The 22,108-nt window shown below is 33.8% G+C and overlaps 1 protein-coding gene across 1 annotated transcript in view; it reads right to left on the bottom strand.

The window, feature by feature from the left end:
- Positions 1–4,000: 4,000 nt before the first annotated feature.
- The window catches only part of LOC103576514 (26S proteasome non-ATPase regulatory subunit 4), a 37,462-nt gene continuing 19,354 nt past the window's right edge, over positions 4,001–22,108 (bottom strand). The window contains exons 4-6 of the mRNA XM_014445136.2: positions 21,650–22,024; positions 21,312–21,588; positions 4,001–4,318 (exon numbers count right to left, since the gene is read on the bottom strand). Coding sequence (XP_014300622.1) covers positions 4,107–4,318; positions 21,312–21,588; positions 21,650–22,024 — 864 coding nt within the window. The 3' untranslated portion in view covers positions 4,001–4,106. The remainder of the gene's footprint in view (positions 4,319–21,311; positions 21,589–21,649; positions 22,025–22,108) is intronic.

The raw sequence follows: 22,108 nt of genomic DNA, 5'->3' as shown, positions 1-22,108 counted from the left end.
CCGATTTCAAAACCGAATTTGACCAATCTACAATACGCACATTGCATGATCGCGAACAGTCTCCAAACTCAGCCCGCGCTCACAAACTTGCAGGAGAAAAAGTAACCGCAGCAAAAAGTCAAATATCAGAAATGTTGGAAAAAGGAATCATCAGACCTACAAGTAGCCTTTACGCCAGCCCAATACATATGACACAAAAGAAAAATAAAGACTGGAAACTTTGCGGAGACTATAGGTCTCTCAACTCAAACACGGTACCAGATATGTATGCTCCACCTCGATTCAAGACCTCTTTCTACGCTTATCTGGAAACCGCGGGTTCTCCAAAATTGACTTCGACAGAGCCTATCACCAGGTACCCATGCATCCAGATGACATACAGAAAACGGCCATTATAACTTCTTGGGGACTCTACGAGTACGTTGTCATGCCATTTGGACTCAAGAATGCGACGTAAACGTTCCAGAGATTTATGGACTCCATCTTTCGAGATCTCGACTTCATCTTTGTGTACATTGATGACATCCTCATCATGTCAAAAGACAAAGAAGAACATCAAAGACACTTACAGACGGTATTTGAACGCCTCAAGACTCACTCACTTAGTATTAACTCCAGTAAAAGCGAATTTGGCAAAGCAGAAGTCAACTTTTTGGGTTTCACCATCAATTCTCAAGGTTACACGCCTATCAGCGAACGTGTCGACGCGATACTTAAATATAAAAAACCCGAAACCATTGAAGAACTAAGACGCTTCCTGGGTATCATCAATTATTACAGAAGATGTATACCCCAAGCGGCTCACACTCAGCTTCCTTTGAACAATTAACTCAAATTATCAATAAAAAAAGACAAGTCTAAAATTACTTTGACAGAAAAGGCTGAGAAAGCTTTCACTAAATGCAAGGAAAAACTCGCTGACGTCACACTTCTGGCTTATCCATCAGCCACAGCGCCATTATGCCTCACTACTGATGCTTCATTAACGGCCATCGAAGCAAAACTCGAACAACTAGTAGATAATGTTAACAGACCGCTTGGATTTTTCTCTCGGAAGTTAAGCCCGACAGAGTAACGCTGCAGTACGTATGATCGTGAGCTGCTGGCTATTTTCGCTTCCATTAAATTTTTTCATCATCTTCTAGACGGCCGAAACTTTGTTATTAAAACCGATCACAAACCAATAATCTATGCCTTCAAACAGAAACTGGACAAGGTCTCTGAAAGACAACTACAACAGCTCGATTTCATTTCCCAATTTTCTACAGAAATAATTCATGTGAAAGGCGAGGAAAACACACAATCAGTATGCCAGCTGTTCTCGACCCAGAAGTTATACGCGATGCCCAAACAGAAGATGAAGAACTGTCAACCCCACTGCAGAATCCCAACTCGATTAACCTTCAAGAACTCGAGGTAAAACCTGAAGTAAAAATCTACTGCGACATAAGCACGGGAATCGTAAAGCCATACATACCAGCTTCACTACGTAAAACTGCCTTTGAAACCATTCACAACATTGTGCACCCTAGTAGTAGAACAACTTCGAAGATGCTTCGAGAAAAATTTACCTGGCCTGGGATTCGTAGAGATACCACACAGTGGGCACTAGAATGTCTAGCCTGTCAAAAAGCGAAAATACATCGTTACACTAAACTTTAGCCAAATCATATCGACGTCACGGATTCAAGATTCAATCATCTCCACATGGATATCATCTTCCTGCCAAACGCCTAAGGATACCAATATTGCCTGACTATCATTGACCGCTTACACTGAAGTATTTGAATGCACCTAGTTGATCCAATATATCGATAATTAACGGTAAAGGATAAGCGCCGCCTATGGTGATCTTATTTAAGCAACAAAAATTGATTACCATACGCCACTTTTCAATACAATAATTTCACAATCATAATAGAAATGTGCTTGAGTACAGCAAAATTCTCTACTGATCGGAAATCTAGACTAACTAGAACGTTTTTTTCAGCCACGATGATAAGATGGATGTTTATATTTTACTTGTAGTACGCACTTTTGCTGACTACGAATTGCGAAATAATATAAAATTTATTTTTAGTAAAAGATGGAATTGTAAATGCAATAATGTTAAACACCAGTTCGTAATCCCACCGCAGCCACCAGATTTCTATATGTTATGTCCGGCGATTGATATTAAAAGAGTGGATTGTTTTCTCTTTAATAGCGACAAAATATGGCCAATCGGATGGAGGTGCAGACTAACGATATGGAAAATCAAAGAAAGAAAATGAATCTCTTTTCGTTCAATTATTCATGTGGGTTCGTTTGTGAAAAGTTGTTCCACAAGCCTTCGAAGAGGATTGTACGAGTTGTTAAGGATTTTATTAAGTTGATAGAATAAGATAGTATATAACTTACTTACCTTCAATCGGTCTTCCTCGTTTAGAGGCTCGATCCTCTTCTCTGGCTCCGGTGTCTACCCTGCTTCTATGACGAAGTCAACTGCTCTAATCATTTAAATTCGGCAATTAATAATAATTACAATAATTTAAAAAATTGTAGGGTGGACATAACGATAGCGTTTCAAATAGTTCTTCAATATAAGTAGATAGCGCATAAGAGATGTTTCTAAAAACTTTATAATATCTTTCTGTTCAGTCACGAGCTTAATCATTTTAGAAAGCTACGTGCACTTTCGCTGCGTCCGGTAGCTGCCGAACTCGCTACTGACTTCAAGGTCAGAATAGTGCCCGATCACTCGCTATTTGATCCCGGTACATATAATTTCTACCTCATGGTCGTGCCAAGTCGGCATGAGAGCTCCGCTACCAGCCGACTAATCAGGAAAATTGGCGGCTAACTACATCCTGTTGGCGCGCTTTTAAGCCAATGGGAAAATTCGCTAGTGCAGCCATGCTGCACACGTCATCACCGAGCGGCAACGAAGGAAGAAGATGTCGCCATCACATGTCTTTTCGCTCCTGGTGTTCAAGTGCTTCACCTCGTGCCTTCCATCCTACTTTGAGGAGTCTAACGTGCTACCAAGTACTCTCAAACCGCTTAGCTTAGTCTAAATTATTCTTGTGTGATGATTCCGCTTACCTTACGCTAAAATATCCTCAGCAATTAGCTAGTATATCAAGGCTACTAATTATTGAGTATATATTGATTTGTTGCTTGCGTTTAATTACTCATAAATTAATTAACGCGTTTTGATCCGCTACCGACCCCGTGTCGAGTTTTTATACGTGAAATTTGTATCGTTAAATTCTCTATCGCGTATACTCAACAGTCACATTCACTATTGAGTATATTTTTTCTCACAGTTTTTCAGAGTACATATAGTTAATAAAACAGCTAATTTATCATCTGTAATTTTTTTGTTAATTTTAATTATTGAATCAACCACACCTACCCCAGTAACTTTTTGTGCATTCGCTCACTTTACACTTTCAGATATTTATTTTTGATGTCAAATAAAAAAAACTTCAAATCTTAAAGATCTATAAGATATTATTTTACTAGACAAGTAATGATTTTCAAGATTAATTATCCTTAGTAATTATATAATTTTTTTTTTTAAATATACGATCATTAAAAGTGGGCCTGACTACAGTATATAGGAGCTCAGTAGCTCGCGTACATGTAAGTTTGAACGTGTACTGGGCACGAGATACTACTAGAAGTAAATACCGTGCCTCTGAATAACAGCGGAAACAATGGAATTTTCGCGCCTTCTAGTGGTTTCAAAGATAATTCCGGACGTTGGTAATGACCTTGTATTTTTTTGTTTACTTTCGAGCTGCCATTGAACATCCTATTCAAAAAATTCAACTCAATGTAATAATTCTAACTCAATTCCGAAAAAGTCCTTTCTTTAAAAACTTTCCGTTACTTGATTTTTTCCTCATCAAATATTAACTGAATCAATATCAATTTCAAGAATCATATGTCCACTTTTTTAATAGTCAGATCAACTTACATATAAAATATTTTTCGTCAATAATGAAATTACTGATTTATGTGTGAAAATGTCAATTTAATTGCTGTTTTCAACATTAAGTTATATAAAGTACTTGAAATTCAAATAAATGTTGATTAATTAATAGTTATTTTATATTTATTCATTTTTTGTCGTTATTTGTATCTTTTTCTTTATCTTGACCTTTGTCTTTATTTTGCTGCAAGGAATTAACTGCTTGACGGACAGCTTCTGATTGAGGGTCAACACCAGGAAGGCTTTCCAAAACTGTTTGCAGAAAAGTAGGATCAGACATAACGGCGACATAATCATCTTCTACTTCCATAGCTTCTTCTTTTTCTGGCTCCAAGTCTTCTACAAAAATCCAAAAAATATTATTTCAAGATTTTACTAAAAATACTCTTCTCTAATTTTGTAGATAATAAGTCTGTGTATATATATATATTAGGGTGCTTCGATTGAAACGACTATTTTTTGTTTTCTAGTCCATCGACGGAATAATGTTCTAAACATGTAAAAAAAAATTCTCACCAAAGATGAGCTCTTAATTTTAATTTTAAGTACTCGCTAAATGAATTTGAAAAAAAAAAAAAATTAATATTTTCGTATACTTATATATATATTCCAAAGCGATCTAAAACTTACAGCGGGGTTTGAAATTGATTTTTCTCAAAATCGCCTTCAAACCGTGATTAAGTTTTCTGGCATACCACGAGAACAGTATACTGGGATTCCGATAACCTTGATGGACCGAAAATTCCACCGTCCATCTTACGGCATGAAAAGCGACGTATATTTACTAGGGAGTACTCTGGTTCATAAAACCATCGTTAATGTAAATTTTTCGGAAGAACACGGAAATAATAAAATACATTTGTAATACAATTTCGTCGTTTTTTCAAATAATTATATGGAATTTTCGAGCTCCGGTAATGGTCTTAGCTGTATTGTATAGCAAATCTAATGTTTCTTTTGCTTCGAAATAGTTGCTTCTTAATAAATAAAAACATTTGATATAACTGCTCATAAATAGCATTAAACTTTACTTATTGCTTTTAAATCTCTACTCAGAACAAAAAAATATCGGAATCAATTTATAATATGCAAGAAAAAAAAGTATACAGTGTCCAAAATCGGTACTGATAATAATTTATAGCGAAAACACAATTTTTTTAACTTTTAAAAATCGAAAAAAAAATAGTATTTATGGTGGGCCCACTACCAGACCGGGCTTAAAAGTTGCAGAGTGGATAGACGTTTAAGATAGAAAGTTTTCAAGAAAATCGAAGGGTACATCTTTTTTTAAAAACACGGTTGAAAACTTAAAATTCAAAAATCTCGATTAAAAACATTTCGTATGTTTGTTTTGTATTTTTTGCTGTAAAGGCCATCGAAAATCGAAAATTTTGAGAAAAAAAAAAAACACTGAATTTTGACTATTATTACGAAAGTTATGATAAAAAAAAACATGAAAAGAGCGGTTTTATTGAAAATTCGATATTTTTTTAACCATTGATCAAAAAAATCTCAAAATTTACCAGAAAGTCTCTTTTGAGGGATTATAAAAAATAACAAAAAATTAAGAAAATTGGAATAATCAATTTTTGAAACCGTCCGATTTGGTGTGGAATGCTCCATATATATATTGGCAATTTATCTTCTTTTAGAAGTCCACAAGTTGAACATAGTATTCAATAATGACTGGCCTTTTAATAAATTTTTATTATAGTGATTTTTTATATCTGTAAGATGGACCGCCTGAAGTAAGAATATTTGTTATACGATATGATACAATACATTTTTAATATTGATATCTAAAAACATTTCAATTTAGTTATAGACCTCAGTAGTCATAAAATGTCACTAAATCACGAGCAAGTACCCAAGTAACACGTACTTAAGCAAGTGCTTTTGTATAAGAACCTCGCGCAAGATTGTGCAGCAAGGAACTGACTTAAAAATTGTGCTTGATTTGCTCATGGTATTGTAGACAACAATATTTAAAATATTTCTAACATGGTGCGGCCAAAAGTTTCTGACACATTTCTTTTTTTTTTTTTTTTGTTGCAAATTTTCAGTTTTCATGGCAAGAAATTGAAAACATTTGTTCCAAAATCTAAGTTTCAATAAGCTTTCCAATTGCACCATTTCAAATCGACATCGGTCAAATAGTTCAAAAGAAAGAATGTTTACATACTTTCATACGTAAATACGTGTCATACTCTGTTGACTTTGAGTCCCTACTCTTAATTTGAATCGTATGTCTTTGTCTTTAAGTGAGAGAGCACTAGCCTGTTTAGTGGAGAAGGGGCAGAAAAAATAGGGACGCATGCATGCAGCCCTAGGGTGTCCGTTATTTTCCAAGTTGTTATTTTTTTCGCTGCCACCCCCTGAACTTTTAGTTTTTGCCCTAGAAAAAGTTATCTAACCTAAACAAGCTCTCAATTTTCAAATTAAACGAGCTCTCAATTTTCAAATAACATGGGATTTTATGACTTTTTGATTTCAACTTTTCATTTTTAAGCAAATGAATCTACAACTAGGATCAAGAAGGTTTTTGATAGGAAATTTTCCGCTCTACAAAAAAGGTCTCTTTGGTTTTTTCGATAAAATCATTCTTTTAAAATTTATTCAAGACTCAAGTTGTGTTCATAATTTAGAACTAAATTATTTTGTCATTTACTGCAAATTTAAATTGCACATTGTGATTTTGACCAAAATAGGATCGGCAGGTATACGACTCAGCCATAAGCGACCCTACGAAAAATAGAACTCTACCCAATTGAAGTCAGCCGCAACATGCCTACCTAGAAAATTCCTGCTTCAATAAAATGTCTACCATCTTGAAATCTCTACCAATGAAAAAATCTACCACGATGTAATCACTAACAGAAAAAAAAACACTACCTAGATGCATTTACGAATAAACTCTACTGTTGGAAATTCCTACCATCAACTTACGAATATATATTTTACAGAAAATAATTTTTTTTTTAATTAATTGGGAATCATTTGGGAAGATTTAGGAATATAACTCTATTATGCGGGACTAATTAATTGATGAGTGTTACGAACCCGGAATTCTTCATCCTATACACATGTATATATGCGTGGGCACACACACACACACACACACACATATATATATATATATATATATATATATATATATATATATATATATATATATATTAGGGTGGTCCGTTTGGAACGACTATTTTTTTTTTTCAATGTCTAGAACAATATTTTTCAGTGGGAGCAAAAAGAAAAAATAGTCGTTCCAAACGGACCACCCTAATATATATATATATATATGGATAAAAATAAATGTACACAATTAGGTTAATATACGTATGTTAAAATCGGATAAATTTAACTCAAATGTACATCTAAAAATCGAATATAATTTGAAAATAACTTAAACATATATTTAAAGATATTTTTATATTTTAAATGGAATGAAATCTATATTCGAAAATTAAATAATGTTCAAATATATATTTTAAATTGAAGAAAATACATAAAAAATTAATAAACAATAAACAATGCATGCATTTAAACATTAAATAATATATATTTTAAGAATAAAATATATTTAGGAATAATATATGTATATATATATATATATGAAAATAATTAAATGTATGTTATATCTATATAAATAAATACACCATCTTGTAAGAAAGAGAGCATACGGGAAGGCGAAACATTACATATAAGTGGGCGCGAATACCCTGCTGTAACCTGAGTACCAGGCGGAGTAAAACAATAGAGGAAGGCCCTGATTTACTTAATAAAAACACCCGCAGCAAGAGTAAGCGACCAACTTACTCCTGCTGCTATCCTAATACATGAAATCGAGAAAAGACTGTTCAGAGGGCTGTAATACCCCCAAAATTAATAGTAAATTTATCTAAAACATTAAATTTAATGGTAATTCAATTTTTATAAATCTTGACCTATGCATTTTTGAAAATATCTCTAATTTTATTATTTATTAACGCAATAATTTAAACTGCTAGTGGCAGTGCTTTTTATTTTATTTAAATAAATAAAATTGCTGATATAATATATCAGACTTATTTAAATAAACAAAGATTCGGAAAAAACCTGAATCATCGATAAATTTTTGAATGAATAAATAATAAATTCTGGGAGAGTCTTTCTGCGTCTTTTCTCATGGCCCCTACTGTGGGGGGCCAGCCAGAATTACAAAGTAAATAAAGTCGCTGCATCCACTAATGAAATCAGTTAGAAAAAACTCATCAGTTCGCGATGTTATTTCATTATCACCGAGTGTAATCCCGTTCTTGTCGGGTGTGACCAGTTTTTTTTATAAGTTTTAAGTATATTTTTCGAGTGTGATCCCGTTTCATTCAAGGATTTTATTCAAGGATTTCGAGTTTCAATTTCATTCAATTTTCCAGGATTTGAATTTAAATTTTCTTCAAGGATTTCTATTTCACTTTAATTCGAGGATTTCCATCATTTTTTAAGGATTGGTTCAGTCACCAATCAATCGATTTAAATTAAATTCTTTTTCCCTGCGATTAAATTTAAAAGTGCAGTGATTTTTATTTACTTGTGTCTATGAAAAATTATGGGCAATTAAAATAACAAACTAAAAAATGATCAGTGAGACTTATAAAATTCTGTGCATTAAAAAAAGTTTGTGAAATTTACATTAAGATTTTACTTTCGGGTTACCTACAATAAAAGGCAATGATTCGTTTGTAAACATACGTTCTCTTTCCTGTTCGAGTTCCGTTGGACAACTAGAATATCAATTTATTTAAATGAGTGACGAGTGCCTTAAATAATAATATATTTGCTATAAATAAGAATTCTGTTCAATAACTCCAAGCAAGATATACATAACCAATTAAAGATTATAACTTTCAATTTAAAGGAATTTATTCAAAAATATACTTAGTAAATAAAAAAAATATATTATACCAAAAAGAAAATAATTTTCAATTGAAATATATTTAAATAATATATTTTGTAACTTTAATAATTTTCAAATAATTTATTTTGATCATTTTATTCAATGAAAGTGATTTTTTAAATAAATTTCATTCAATTTTTAAATATAATATGTACTTGAATAAATTATTTTTATCACTTTATTTAATGAAAGTGATTTTCAAATAATTTTCATTAAACACAGATAATTTGTTATTATCACTTTTATGAAAAATAATTTTCATTCGAATTCCAAAATGACATGCTTTCAATAATGTTTTGTAAACCTTACTAATAATACATCAAATAATGTTTATTTATGAATTTGAATAATTAATTTTAATTTGTGAATTCAAAACGCTCATACATTATAAAACAATAATATTTTATGAATTTACAGTACATTGCATAGCGAGTGGATGAGATGAGGTGCACACACACGAGCACCAGCGAGTGCTTAGTGTGCACCGGAGACAAGTGCTATAAACATTGTCTGACGGATAAAGACTGAACCCACGTACTATGCACTATACTTTATTCAACAATTGTCTGATTTTTGCGAATTATCATATCACTAAAGTTAGCCCTGAATCAGGTAGGGTTCTGTATGATACTAGTTCTTGACTTCTCTCACCATTCGTTTCTTTTATTTATTTTAATTAATCAAAAATAGCCAACATATTTATACTTAGACACTAACACCCAAGTTGTTAGATTGATTGTAACACTCAATCTGAATATATTTAATGTCGAGATTATTTGCTTTAGTGATAATAATAGAGTTTGTTTTTGAAAACGGTTTATAATGACTTTTGAGGAATGCTTATGGATTCAAATGCGGATGTTTACCCTGATAGCCAGAGTTGCTCGTCAAAAATTTGGTATTCATTAGTTTACGAGCAACTTGACGACAAGTTGTCGACAGCTTTAACTTTTGTAACTTTTGGCTACAGGTTACCGCCAACTTTCTGAGAAAATTGAAGGCAACTTTTCGTCAACTTATGATTGCCAACTTTTGCAACCAACTTTTGCCACCAACTTTGTCAGAAAGTGTCTGTCAACTTTGGAAGTACCAACTTTTGGGACCAACTTGGCGTCTAGTTGCGGCTGTAATTTTGACGCCAGTTTCTGTCCAACTTGGCTATCCGGGTATGACTCCATTAACACACGCTGTTGAGGAACGTGGGACGCCATTTGCTTTTTGACGAATTATTAACGACCGATCGGTAAACGGTCATTTACGATTTGCTTTGCAGATATGATGTCGCGATAATCAGGCATGCGTTGAATGAAGAATCTAAAATATTTATACATTATTCTTTTTTAAATATTTATTTAAGTATGAAAGAAAATTATGTTTAATAATTATTCCAATATAAATCTAAACAATAATTTGAGAATTTAAAATGCTCATATATTAAAAAAAAACAATATTATTTTATGAATTTAAGAATTCAAAATGTTTATACATTATCAAACGTTATTATTTTTAAATATTATTCCAAGTATGAATTTAAATAATATTCTTAATTTATGCTAAATAACAATTCAAATACAAATTTAAATATTCTTGAATTTATGAATTTAAGACAGTATAAGTCAAATAATAACTTTAATTTGTGAATTAAGAATGGTATACTAAAAAAGAATAACTAAAATACGAATTTAAATAATTACTTTCCTACGAATTCAAATAATTTCAGTTTTGTAAATTGTCATTAAATATTCAATGATTAAATATGTTAAGTATGTGCGAAAATAAAATTTAAAAACTACGAATTAAATTTATTATTGTAAAATTTCACACTCATGTTTCCCCGTGAATCCCTCAAAACAAATTATTCCTAGAAATCTATAGATTTCTAAAAATCAAATAAACATCATAAATTACTTAAAAATTTCACGGGGCCATAACATAAGTAATTAGCATTTGGGATTTTAAAACTAAAACAATACGTAACTTTCTTCCAAAACAGTTTACTATTAGCTTACGAAAAAATTCGTATTTATTTTATTTTCAAGCATGCTTATTAACCGCTCAAAATATATTAAATAATTACCCATTAATTAATTACTCCTTAATAAGATATATTTCTATATAAAATATATTTCTAAATATTTCCAAATGATTCCCAATTAATTAAAAATAAATTTATTGTCTGTAAAATATACATTCGTAAGTCGATGGTAGTGGTTTAAAGTGGTAAATTTATTCATAAATGCAACCTGGTAGTTTTTTGTTTGGTAAAGATTATATCGTGGTAGATTTTTTCATTGGTAGGGATTTTAAGATGGTAGATATTTTATTAAAGCAGGAATTTCCTAGGTAGGTATGGTGCGGCTGACTTCAATTGGGTAGAGTTCTATTTTTTGTAGAGTCACTTATGACTGAGTTGTATACCTGCCGATCCTTTTTTGGTCAAAATCGAAATGTGCAATTTAAATTTGCAGTAAATAATCGCGACGTTCGCAGACAACACAGCTATCTTGACCGAACACAAGGGCCCGGTTGAAGCTGCTAAGTTACTCCAAAGAAAGTTAGATAACATCCAAGAATGGCTCTTGAAATGGAGAATTAAAGGCAGTGAAACCAAATAACTCCAAATTACATTCACACTGCGTAGAGGTAACTGCCCTAAAGTCAAACTAAATAACCTGGAGTTGCCAGTTGCTGAAGAGGTAAAATACCTCGGACTACATCTCGATAGACGACTAACATGGAAAAGACATCAACATTAAATTAAACAGAATGTACTGGCTGATCGGCAGAAAGTCCCAACTGTCCACTGAAAATAAACTTCTGCTATACAAGACCATCCTTAAACCAATTTGGACCTATGGCATCCAGCTCTGGGATAAAGCTAGCACTAGCAACGTCGAAATTCTTCAGCGATTTCAATCAAAGACTCTCACAACCATCATCAACGCACCGTGGTTCGTTTCCAACCAAACTCTCCACAAAGATTTACATGTACCCACAGTCAAAGAGGAAATCTCGCGTTACAGCACAAAATATCAAGTCAGGGTCCACAAACATCCGAATCCATTAGTGAAAGATCTCCTAGAACTCAGAAGTGAACCCGCACGCCTTAAGCGTATCAAGACCCTGGACCTTCCACAACGGTTCTAATTATATCCACACTAGAGCATTTTTCCATTGGGTACAGCTCTAATCTCCACGTTTTACTCCTTCATCCCAATTATTTATTGTTAATAGTGTTACGTTTTCGTAATATTTTATTGATTAAATTGCATGTATGTATGTATTTATTTATTGAATATAAAAATTACATCTTTGTTTCAGAGAGAGAGTGTGGCTTTAACACCAGTAAGGTCGCAAAAAGGGGGAAACAGTTGGCGTTTTAGGGGTAAAATATCAGTTTTTTTCTTTTTTTTTTTTTTTTTTTTTTTTTAACAGAGTACACTGTCAGAATCTTGTAGCCGAATCTTGAGCGCTGCGCTGGTGAAGTTGTAGGTTACCCTAACTTGGCTCGGGTTACGTGGAGTTGCGATGGCTATTAGAGGCATATCTCCGGGAGTATTGAAACTTGTCAAGTATTTCCTTGCCTCATTGTATTTCGAACAAGCACAGAAAAAGTGCTTAAGTGTTTTAGCTACTGCGGCTTTGCTGTGCAGGATTATTGCAAGATCATCTGCATATATAAATAGAAGTATATCAGTTTTGGTATTGATGCTGATGCCATAGATTCCATTTTATCTTAGGTAGTCTTCCAAATCGGCGCAGAAGAGTATGAATAGCAGTGGACCTAAAATTTCGCCTTGTAGCAGGCCCTCGGTTATCTTCATTTCATTTGTAGTGCCCTCGGATGCTCTGATTTTTACTGTCGCTTTGTCGTACAGGTTTTTTAGTATCCTGGTGATCTTGGCGCTTACTCCTAGCCCGTGCAGTTTGTCCCACAAGTTTTTGTGCACTAGGGAGTCAAAAGCTCTTCTGAAGTCTACGAATATTATAAAGAGATTCTTGTCTGCACGGAGTCGGCTTCAGATCAGTTCTTGAAGAACGAAAATGTGATCTAGGCAGCTCTTCTTTGCCTGAAAGCCCGTTTGGGATTCGGGTATAACCTTGCAATTATATGCCCAGTTGTAGAATCTGTTATTGATGATCTTAGTGAAGATTCTGTAGTTTGCAGGATCTGCTGGGTCTCCCTTCTTATGCAAGCATCGTGAGTATCGATGATTCTCACCCTTCAGGGATCTTTTCGTGATTGAGTATTCTGTTGAAAAGTGTAAGCAGTAGCAGCTTCCAGTTTTGTGGTAGTGCTTGGTAAAACTCATTCGTTATTTCGTCTTCACCCGCTGCTTTGTTTTTTGCACTTGTGCTTAGCGCTTTGTTCAATTCTTTGTATGTTATATCAGCATCCAGCGTGGGGTGAGAGACTCCTGTGTACGTAGATGTATTTGTCTCGGCAGGCTGGTATACTTTTTCGTAGAACTCTTGCCATTTTTGTGTATTTACCTGGGATACTTTAAATGTTTTCGAGTGGAAGGTTTTTATAGCCTTCCAAAAGTTCGTGCTGTGGCGTGCATTATTTACTTTGCTTAGTAGTGTAGCTTGGTAGTCTTTCTTTTTTCGGTTGCAAGTTTTCAAATAATTTTTCCTGACTTCCAGGTAGGCCGCCTTACGGGTTTCTTCGAAGTTGGATTTCTTATATTTATGTAGTTCTCGGTTTGCGTATCTTTTCAACTCCTTACAGTCGTTGTCGTACCATTTTTTTGCGATTGGGGGCTTTCGACTCTTTATCATCTTTAGTTTCAGGGCTGTGTTTTTTGTGGCTTCTCGTAGTCTATTTTGAAGATCCGTGACTGTGTCTGTTGCATTTGTTTGTACCAGATTCGACCACTTCATGGCAAGGCGGTAGTCATATTTTTTCTCGTTTTTCCACTTTATTGTGTTATGTTGATGATTTTCAGAGCTGTTTGGACCTTCGACTTTCAGTGTTAAAACAATTGGGAAGTGGTCGGAGCCATTGACTACATCTTGCACTACAAAGTCTTCGATTAGGTAAATACCCTCGCAATTTGTCCAGGCTAAATCGATGGTGCTATTACCTTTGCCACAGAATGTGTATTGTGCCGGGTAGTCGGTGTTTGTCCTGCAATTTATGAGGATCAAGCCGTTCTCCTCCAAGAAAGATTTTAACACTATTCCACGCGAGCTTTGTGTGTCCAAAAAAGATCCACATGCCTTTATGTTGCAGTTATAAACTAATTCTTGTGGTAAAGTTGTGAGGTTTCCAACTCTTGCGTTGAAGTCCCCCAATATGTACAGAGGCAATGTGTTGAAATCTGGGTAACTTGCTTCTAGCTGGCTTTGGATGTCTGTTAAGTCTTCGTGAATGACGTTTGTTGGTCGGAAGTATACAAATTCACACAGCACCTTACAGTCAGGAAAATTAATTAACGCTAGTAACCAGTTATTGCTTTGAGATATGATACTAATATGGATTGACTTACGCGACAAGAGCAGGAGGCCTCCACTGGCTCGCCTTCATGTGGATTTGTTCTTGTTGCAGGGACCCAGTGTGTGTTGAAATTGTCCCAGGCCGATCCCAGTTGTATGGGGGAAACAGCCCATTTTTCAGCTAAGCAGATTATATCAGATTTTCGGAGTTCCATTGTTGTATTTAAGTTTTTTATCCCCCTGCCGTTCCAGTAAGCTATCCTTACTGGTTTTCCCCGTATTTTGCTTCTAGGTTTACTTTGTTGCTGCTGTAGGCTGCGCATGGGCTTGCCCCAAGACTCGCCTTAAATTTTGTTACTACAGGAGTTAGTTTGTCCTCTATAACATCCCATGTGAACCATGAGTTTTCAATCCTTATTTTATGGCCAACTACTCTTACCCGTTTGTCCGAGTTGTTCTTGACAAAATGGCAGAGCTTGCTGGCGATAAATTGTTCTTGCTTTGTTAGTTCATTATCGATATATATACGTGTATCTTTCAGGCTTGTTTTTTTAGCTACCATTATTTTGGTTTTGGTTTCTGTGTTCTCAAAGGATACTTTGCAGATGTTACCATTTTTTCCTAATGGCCCAATACTTCTTATACCGTCAGTGACCTTGAATTTCTCTTCTAATAATTTTCTTGTGTTCTTAACCGTCTGTGTCGAGTCTTGGACATTTGGAAGTCCTTTTATAATAATATTATTGCTTCTTGTTTTTCTTCCATCATTTTCAAGTTTTTTTAGGCTCTGAAACATGTAATTTAGTTTATCTTGTAGCTCGCTAGACGGTAGTGTTGTGGGGTTTGTGCATTTGTTTTCAAGGTTTCCTGTACGGTGATTTAGGTCTTGGATTTCGTCCTCTAACTTTTTTAATTTGATTTCTGTCTCCTTTCTTAATTTTGAGATCTCGTCATAGAACTTTTGCATGTGTTTTGCCTGTTCCTTCTTGAGATCATTTATTTTGTTGCCAAGAGTCTCCTTGAAATCTCTTATTTCCTCTAAGAGGGTTTTTAGTGTAACTGTCTCCGTGTCCGACATATTTCTTTTTTGGATAGGACTAATATTAAGGTCTATAGTTGACAGTGCATCAGATGAAGTATCCGCGGACTTGTTCGGACTGGAACAGAGATTGGACGTTATTTTTTTCTTTGTTGACTGTAAAGTAATGACAGTATCATTAAAATCTTGTATTAAGCTTTTTTCCAGCTCTCTTTTCCTTTTATTTCTATAATCCTTAATTGATCCCGTGGAGCAGGATCTATTTTTTGCAAGTCTTTCAGTGTTTGTTAGTCGGCCTGGTTTATTTTTCAAATTTTTCTCTCGGCTCCTATGGTTCGTTACTGGCTGCTGATAAGGTGGAGTACTTGCTGGCTGGTGGGTGCAGATGTTGTTATGATTATTAATGTCTTTTCCCGCAACCATAACCTTATCTCAATTTATTCACACTCTATTTCACTTTCCACCCGGTAAGTGGACTAAAGTAGACTTGATCTATTGTTTTTAATTAAACACCTGATTTTTTTACATATCACTGAGATAATACTTTTCAAAATTGTACACTACGTAATCTTTAGCTTTAGGATTTATACTCGTTGGCTGTGAAACACAACCGCCTCGTACTATTGCTATCCCCACTCTCTATTGATTAAATTAAATTAATGATTTTTAAGAAATTAATTTTATGCAATGTAACGAAAATCGGTTACGATAAGAAAGTCACTGTAGCTTGCGGGTAGTCAAAACAGATGACGATGCATGAGACCCGGGCTACGGCGATTCTTTCACAGGGAACCTGAGATGCAGCGTCAACATTTTTTCAACTCTGTTGGCTTTATTATATTTTTATAATGACAAAGTAGCCAGTCTTTGGCAAGAGCTCCTAGAACTTGAACTTCTGCTCTGCTCTCTATATTATTAATAAACACTATTAATTCTTAAATTAATTCAACCTTATTTTGGGCTGCCATTAGACAGCCCAATACCCTACGACTCCATGGTTATTTTGGGCGCTGCTACCGGCAGTCCAATAATTTATCCTGTCCTGGGCGCTGCCACCGGCTGTCCAGGATTCCCCAAATCCCGCATCCTCATAAATTATATGGAGATTAGTCGGATCACAATTTTTAAATTGTGAAAATTAAATGAAATAATAATTGATAGAACAATAGACGACCAGGGCCCACCGGGGGGCCTATAGACACTCCAGCGAGGCCAAATCTGGATTAAATTTAATAATTAAAAATTATTTTTATTTTCAATCAATTTAGGGTAATTTCACAAAACGTAACAGTAGACAGATTGTAGTTATGCATTTAATAAATTTAAAAAAAAAAGTCTGCAGTAAATGACAAACATTTAGTTATAAACTATGAACACAATTTTAATCGTAAATAACTTTTTAAAAAATGATTTTATCGAAAAAATCAAAAAAACCTTTTTCGTAGAGCGGAAAATTTCCAATCAAATTACTTCTTGATCCCAGTTGTATATTCATTTGCTTCAGAGATAAAACATTAAAAGCAAAAAGTCAAAAAATCCCATGTTATTTGAATAGGAAATGTAACATGATTTCGGCACGGTTTAATTTGAAAGTCTAGAGCTTGTTTAGGTTGGATAATTTTTTTTAGGGCAAAAACTAAAAGTTCAGGGGCGGCAGCAAAAAAAACAACTTGGGAAATAACGGACACCCTAATGCACCACTACGATTGAACCGTTACTCACACATTCACACTAGAGACTGTGATTGGTTTTATCCCCAAACAGCTCACATCGATACTCTTCGAGATGGGTTAACGAGAAAGGGTTAACATGAAAATGGTTAATATAGCTTTCTAGGCAAGAAAAAGAATTTTTCTTAATCAGGGTATAGCGAGTGCGTACGTAAACGAAATATCTCGCGAACCATTTACTAAAATAACCATTGACTTTCATAATCTTTTATTCTGTTCAGAATTTTGTCTAGTGGAAACCTCTCAATTTTTTTTTCAACTTCCCGGTAAGAAAATCGACGATTTTCAAAAATTTCGGGAAGTTATTGTTTTCACCCTGATTTTTGAAAATCAAGTTTTTATCAGATGTCGACGTTTTGAGATCCTAGGAAACTATTCTGACTATTTTTAGAATCATGTCCGAGTGTATATATATATATATATATATATATATATATATATATATATATATATGTGTGTGTGTGTGTGTGTGTGTGCGTGTGTAAACTCTTTTTAACTAATGAATCGATTTGGATGGTTGAGGTGGTAATCGAAAGAACTTGTTGGCCATCAACTTTCCTGAAAATTTCAGATCATTTGATCAAGTAGACTCGAAAATATTTGCGAATTACGAGAAAAAAAATTTTTTTTTTTAGTTTTCAAGTGATTTCTCAGAAACGACTTGAACGATCGACTTCAAAATCTAATCAGCTCTAGAATTTCATGAATCGCGTCGATTGCCGTCGATATCGCGGGAGGAAAAAATGATAAAAAACAGTTAATTGCAAAAATCTTTGAAATTACTTAACTAAACAATTCCAAAATCTGATCAGCTCTAGAACTCAATAAAATACGTCGATTGCCGCCTTAACCATCAAAATCGGTTCATTCATTCGCGAGATATCGTTGGAGAAAGAAATGGTAAAAAACGGGTTTTTCCAAATATCTTCGAAACAGCTAAACCGATTGATTTCAAATTTTAATCAGCTCTAGAATTCAATGGAACGCGCTGATTGCTAGCTCAAACGTAAAAATCGGTTAATTAGTTCAAAAGATATCGGCGTTGAAAAATTTAAAGAATAATATTTTATGTTATTTTTTCCGGATAAATCATAATATAATGTACTAAAATATGTCTATGTGTAAAATCATACCAACTTTTCCTCTTTATAGCGTTTTTTGATCATCATATAATGTCATCTATCTTGTTATCTAGTTTAAATCATTTTATCAAGAAAAAAATTAAAAAAACGCAATTTTTAATATTTTTCTCGGATATTTCATATTTTATTGTTTCTGACGTAAGTTATAACTTATTTAAATCTTGATTTTGATCTCAAATTGATTTCTGCCTCAATGCACTGATTATATTGAACATAATCGGAAATTAAATTCTAAAAACCACTTTTTTATTAATGATTTTCGATTCTTAAAGTTTCGAACTTTAGCTCACGGAAAGAAAATTCTAAAAAAATTTACGATGTTAACATCGTAATCGTGAACTAAACTTTCATTGGCGTCAATTTTAAAATGTCTTATTTTAAAATTTGCCATAGTCTTTGTTAAAATTACGATGTAGTTTATATTCTTTACTATTAACATCGTAATTTTAACAAAGACTATAGAAAATTTACAAATAAGACATTTAAAAACTGACGCTAATGAAAGTCTAGTCCACAATTACGGTGTTAACATCGTAAATTTTGGTAGAATTTTCTATCTGTGCATAAAACGTAACTTGTTAGAGCTTAAAAAGATCATAAAAAAACAACCACATTTAATAGCATTTTCGAGCTCGAAGAGCTCGAAAATACATCCGAACTAATGATTTTGGGCTCCTTGAACTCGAAAACAGTGGGAAGTTTTGGGGCTGGCCCATAAGGCCAACCGCCGACCAGATTTTTTTTTTACATATACTTATGCTTTCTGTTGAGGGCCTTTTAACTGTGCTGCCTTTCGACAGATCTTTTTGCACATGTTATTTTGCCCGCCTCATAACGCGAAGCTTTTGAGGTAGTGCGTTACTCTGAACATGTCAAGCAATTTTCTGAATTTAAATTGCTTCTGTTTCATTTATTTTGTATTTGTAAGGTAATACAAGTACACTATTATTCAGAAGAAACACTCTTATTATCAGACTCGATGTGTTAAAAACAAATATATTTTGTTTAGTTGTGACGAGGCAGCTAGAGGGTCGACTGCTCAAATCGGTCGCGCCATTTCAGGAAGCCCCTCAGTTCACACACTACTCTTGTCAACACATTTCCCGGTTCACTGAGACTCCGAAACCTTTTTCTCCGAGACTCCGGAACTCAGGCCCATGGGTCAGTGTGCCAGACATCCTAGACAGAAGTTCAGACGAGGCCACGTGGATGACCCCTCCTCGAATTTTATGGCTATATAAGGGCGAGCAATTGGCGATGAACTCAGTTAGCATACAGTTAGTACACAATTAGTACACACTTAGCACCTAGCAATCAGCTGAGAGGTGTAGAGAAAGGCTGAGGACGTCTAGCGAAGTCCTTACTCTACACTCTCCATCTCATTAAGCACACATGGCTGTTTTATTTTTTTGTACTAGTCAAGTCTAGTCAATTTGTTGTAAAGTCCATTAATTTATTGTAAAGTCTGTTTATTTATTGAAAAAGTCTAGTCAATTTATTTGTTATAAAAATCTAGTCAGTTTATAAATTGCATTTCAAATCTGTGTTAAAAAAGTCAATGCCGTAATGTCGAATCGCCAATATAGATAATAATCTTGTTAAAGAGTCAATCAAGTAATTTGCAGTCCACGTCCAGAATGCCTGACATTTATTTGAAGATGACCGATGTAAGTCTACATGCAGTTAATTATAAGTTTGCCAAACGCGGAGTTATTTGTTTTAGAATTTTGTTAAATTTTCTTTTTCTTTCAATTCTTTGAACGTTATATATAAATCTTGAAATTTCATTTACAACTTTGCGATAAGAAATGATTAAGATAAATCGTTAAGCTGGAAATCATAATTAGTAGATAGTAATATTGTATAAAATAAAATTTTCAAATCAATTATATTACTCATGAGATCAGACCCAGGATCTCCCGTTTACTCATTAATACAATAGTTCGCTTGGTTTTCTTTCTAATCTAAATGTAAATACATTAAATAGATTACGTTTTTAAATAATCAGAATATTAATAAAATCAATAAAATCATATTATAATAAAAAAAATTATAGTATAAAATAAATTCATTACATCATTTCCTCTATCCTATAATCAGGCTGCGTACTCAGTCATACTAGGTATTTCAGAACCCAGTTGCTCATTATCGAAGCCGGACAGAAGGATTACTCGAACTACCTAGTACAAGGAAACAAGGGCATACCCTTACATAGTATTAAAAGAAATCTGATATTAAAAAATTGTTCGTGGACGTCCGGGTATTTGTGTGTATGACGTGCCACGATTACGCTCGAAAAACTGAATGTATCAGGACCTTCCTTGTTTATTGGCTTCAGAATGACACCGAATTATTTGCTATTTTAAATGACTGTTTAATTCGGTAACTAAAAAAATTATAAATTCTTGCATATTGCTTGAATTTATCTGTATTGATTTTAATAGTGATGCAACATCGATAATATGATCCGAACTGACTGAAAATTTCTATGTTTTAAAATAAAGTCTGTATATAATTTAAAATCCGTTTGAATTCGAAAGCGTAGAAGTAACGACATTTTCGAGTTTTTTGAGCTCAGGAACAGCGAAAAGTTTTAGGACAACCGTTTTCTTGAGTTTTTATTTTCTATCAAGAAAATGTTTAAAAAAATTATTGTTTTCATTAAGATTCTTGAAAATGGAGTTACCTTCAAATGTCGACAATTTGAGTCGTCAAAAGAGTGTCGTAAAAAGCTATTCTGATAATTTGCAATAAGATTTCGAGTAACATCAAGATTATTCAAGGAATTTATCTAAAAATTTAATCAGCTGCAAAACCTAAAAACCCGCATCAAATGTCACAAATACCATGAAAATCGGTTAATTCGTTGAAGGGATTTATTTGTTGTAAAATTTACATAATAACAATTTTCCCCGAATAATTCAAGATGTAACTTGGGCTCGACTTGAACAGTTTCAGTATATAAGGCGCGAATGTTGTAAATAAGAATTACGATAATATATCGATTATTGGAGATTACTAAAAAATAATTATAAAATTTTACACTCACGTTGATCTTGCATAGACATTTGCATTGCGAAAGCAATCTGTTCTTCTTCTGACATTCGAGCGAAATCTGGAACATGGCTTGAAGTAGGAACAGTCTCTGGTGCACTTGCAATTTCATCAGCACCTTCAAGAGACATAGCCAAAGCACGCTTAAGCATGGCTTCTTCATTTGGTGTTTCTGTGACAATTTCGGGTTTAATTTCACTCTCTGCAACTTGTGCATGACGAGCTTCATCTTCTTGTCGCTGTCTTTGTTCTTCCATAGAAACTCGCAAAGCCTAAATACATTATGCAATATTAAAAATATTTTTAATTTTCAGTACAAGAATAATATCTTACCAATGCTAGCTCTGGATCTTCATTAGGATCTACACCAAATTCAAATGCATTTCCACTCATTCCAGGACCACCCATACCATCTTCTCCTTGAATTATTGGAGACGATATCAAAGCATCTGATAAATGTGGGCCAGGAGGCACAGTTACAAGATGGCTTCCAGTACCATCTTTCCCATTAAGGGCATTTATGAATGATGTTAAAACATCATTATTTACAGCTTCCTCACCAAAACTGATAATATCGACATTAACTTTTTCTTTCTTTAAGCGTTTGGCTAATTTTACAAGTTCTTTTTCATCAAATAGAATAGGACTTCCTATAAAGGCTACTATTCTCATTTTATGATTTTTTCCTTGACGGTGCTTAAGCGCCAACTGTAAGAAAAAAAAAAAAAAATAGAAGAAAATGATTTTTGTAACAGTGCGGTTTTGATTTTCGACTTGAAAATCGAGCGCGAA

This window comes from Microplitis demolitor, chromosome 5, assembly GCF_026212275.2.
Source record: "Microplitis demolitor isolate Queensland-Clemson2020A chromosome 5, iyMicDemo2.1a, whole genome shotgun sequence".
NCBI lineage: Eukaryota > Metazoa > Arthropoda > Insecta > Hymenoptera > Braconidae > Microplitis > Microplitis demolitor.
This window is presented reverse-complemented; position numbering and strand designations above follow the sequence as displayed.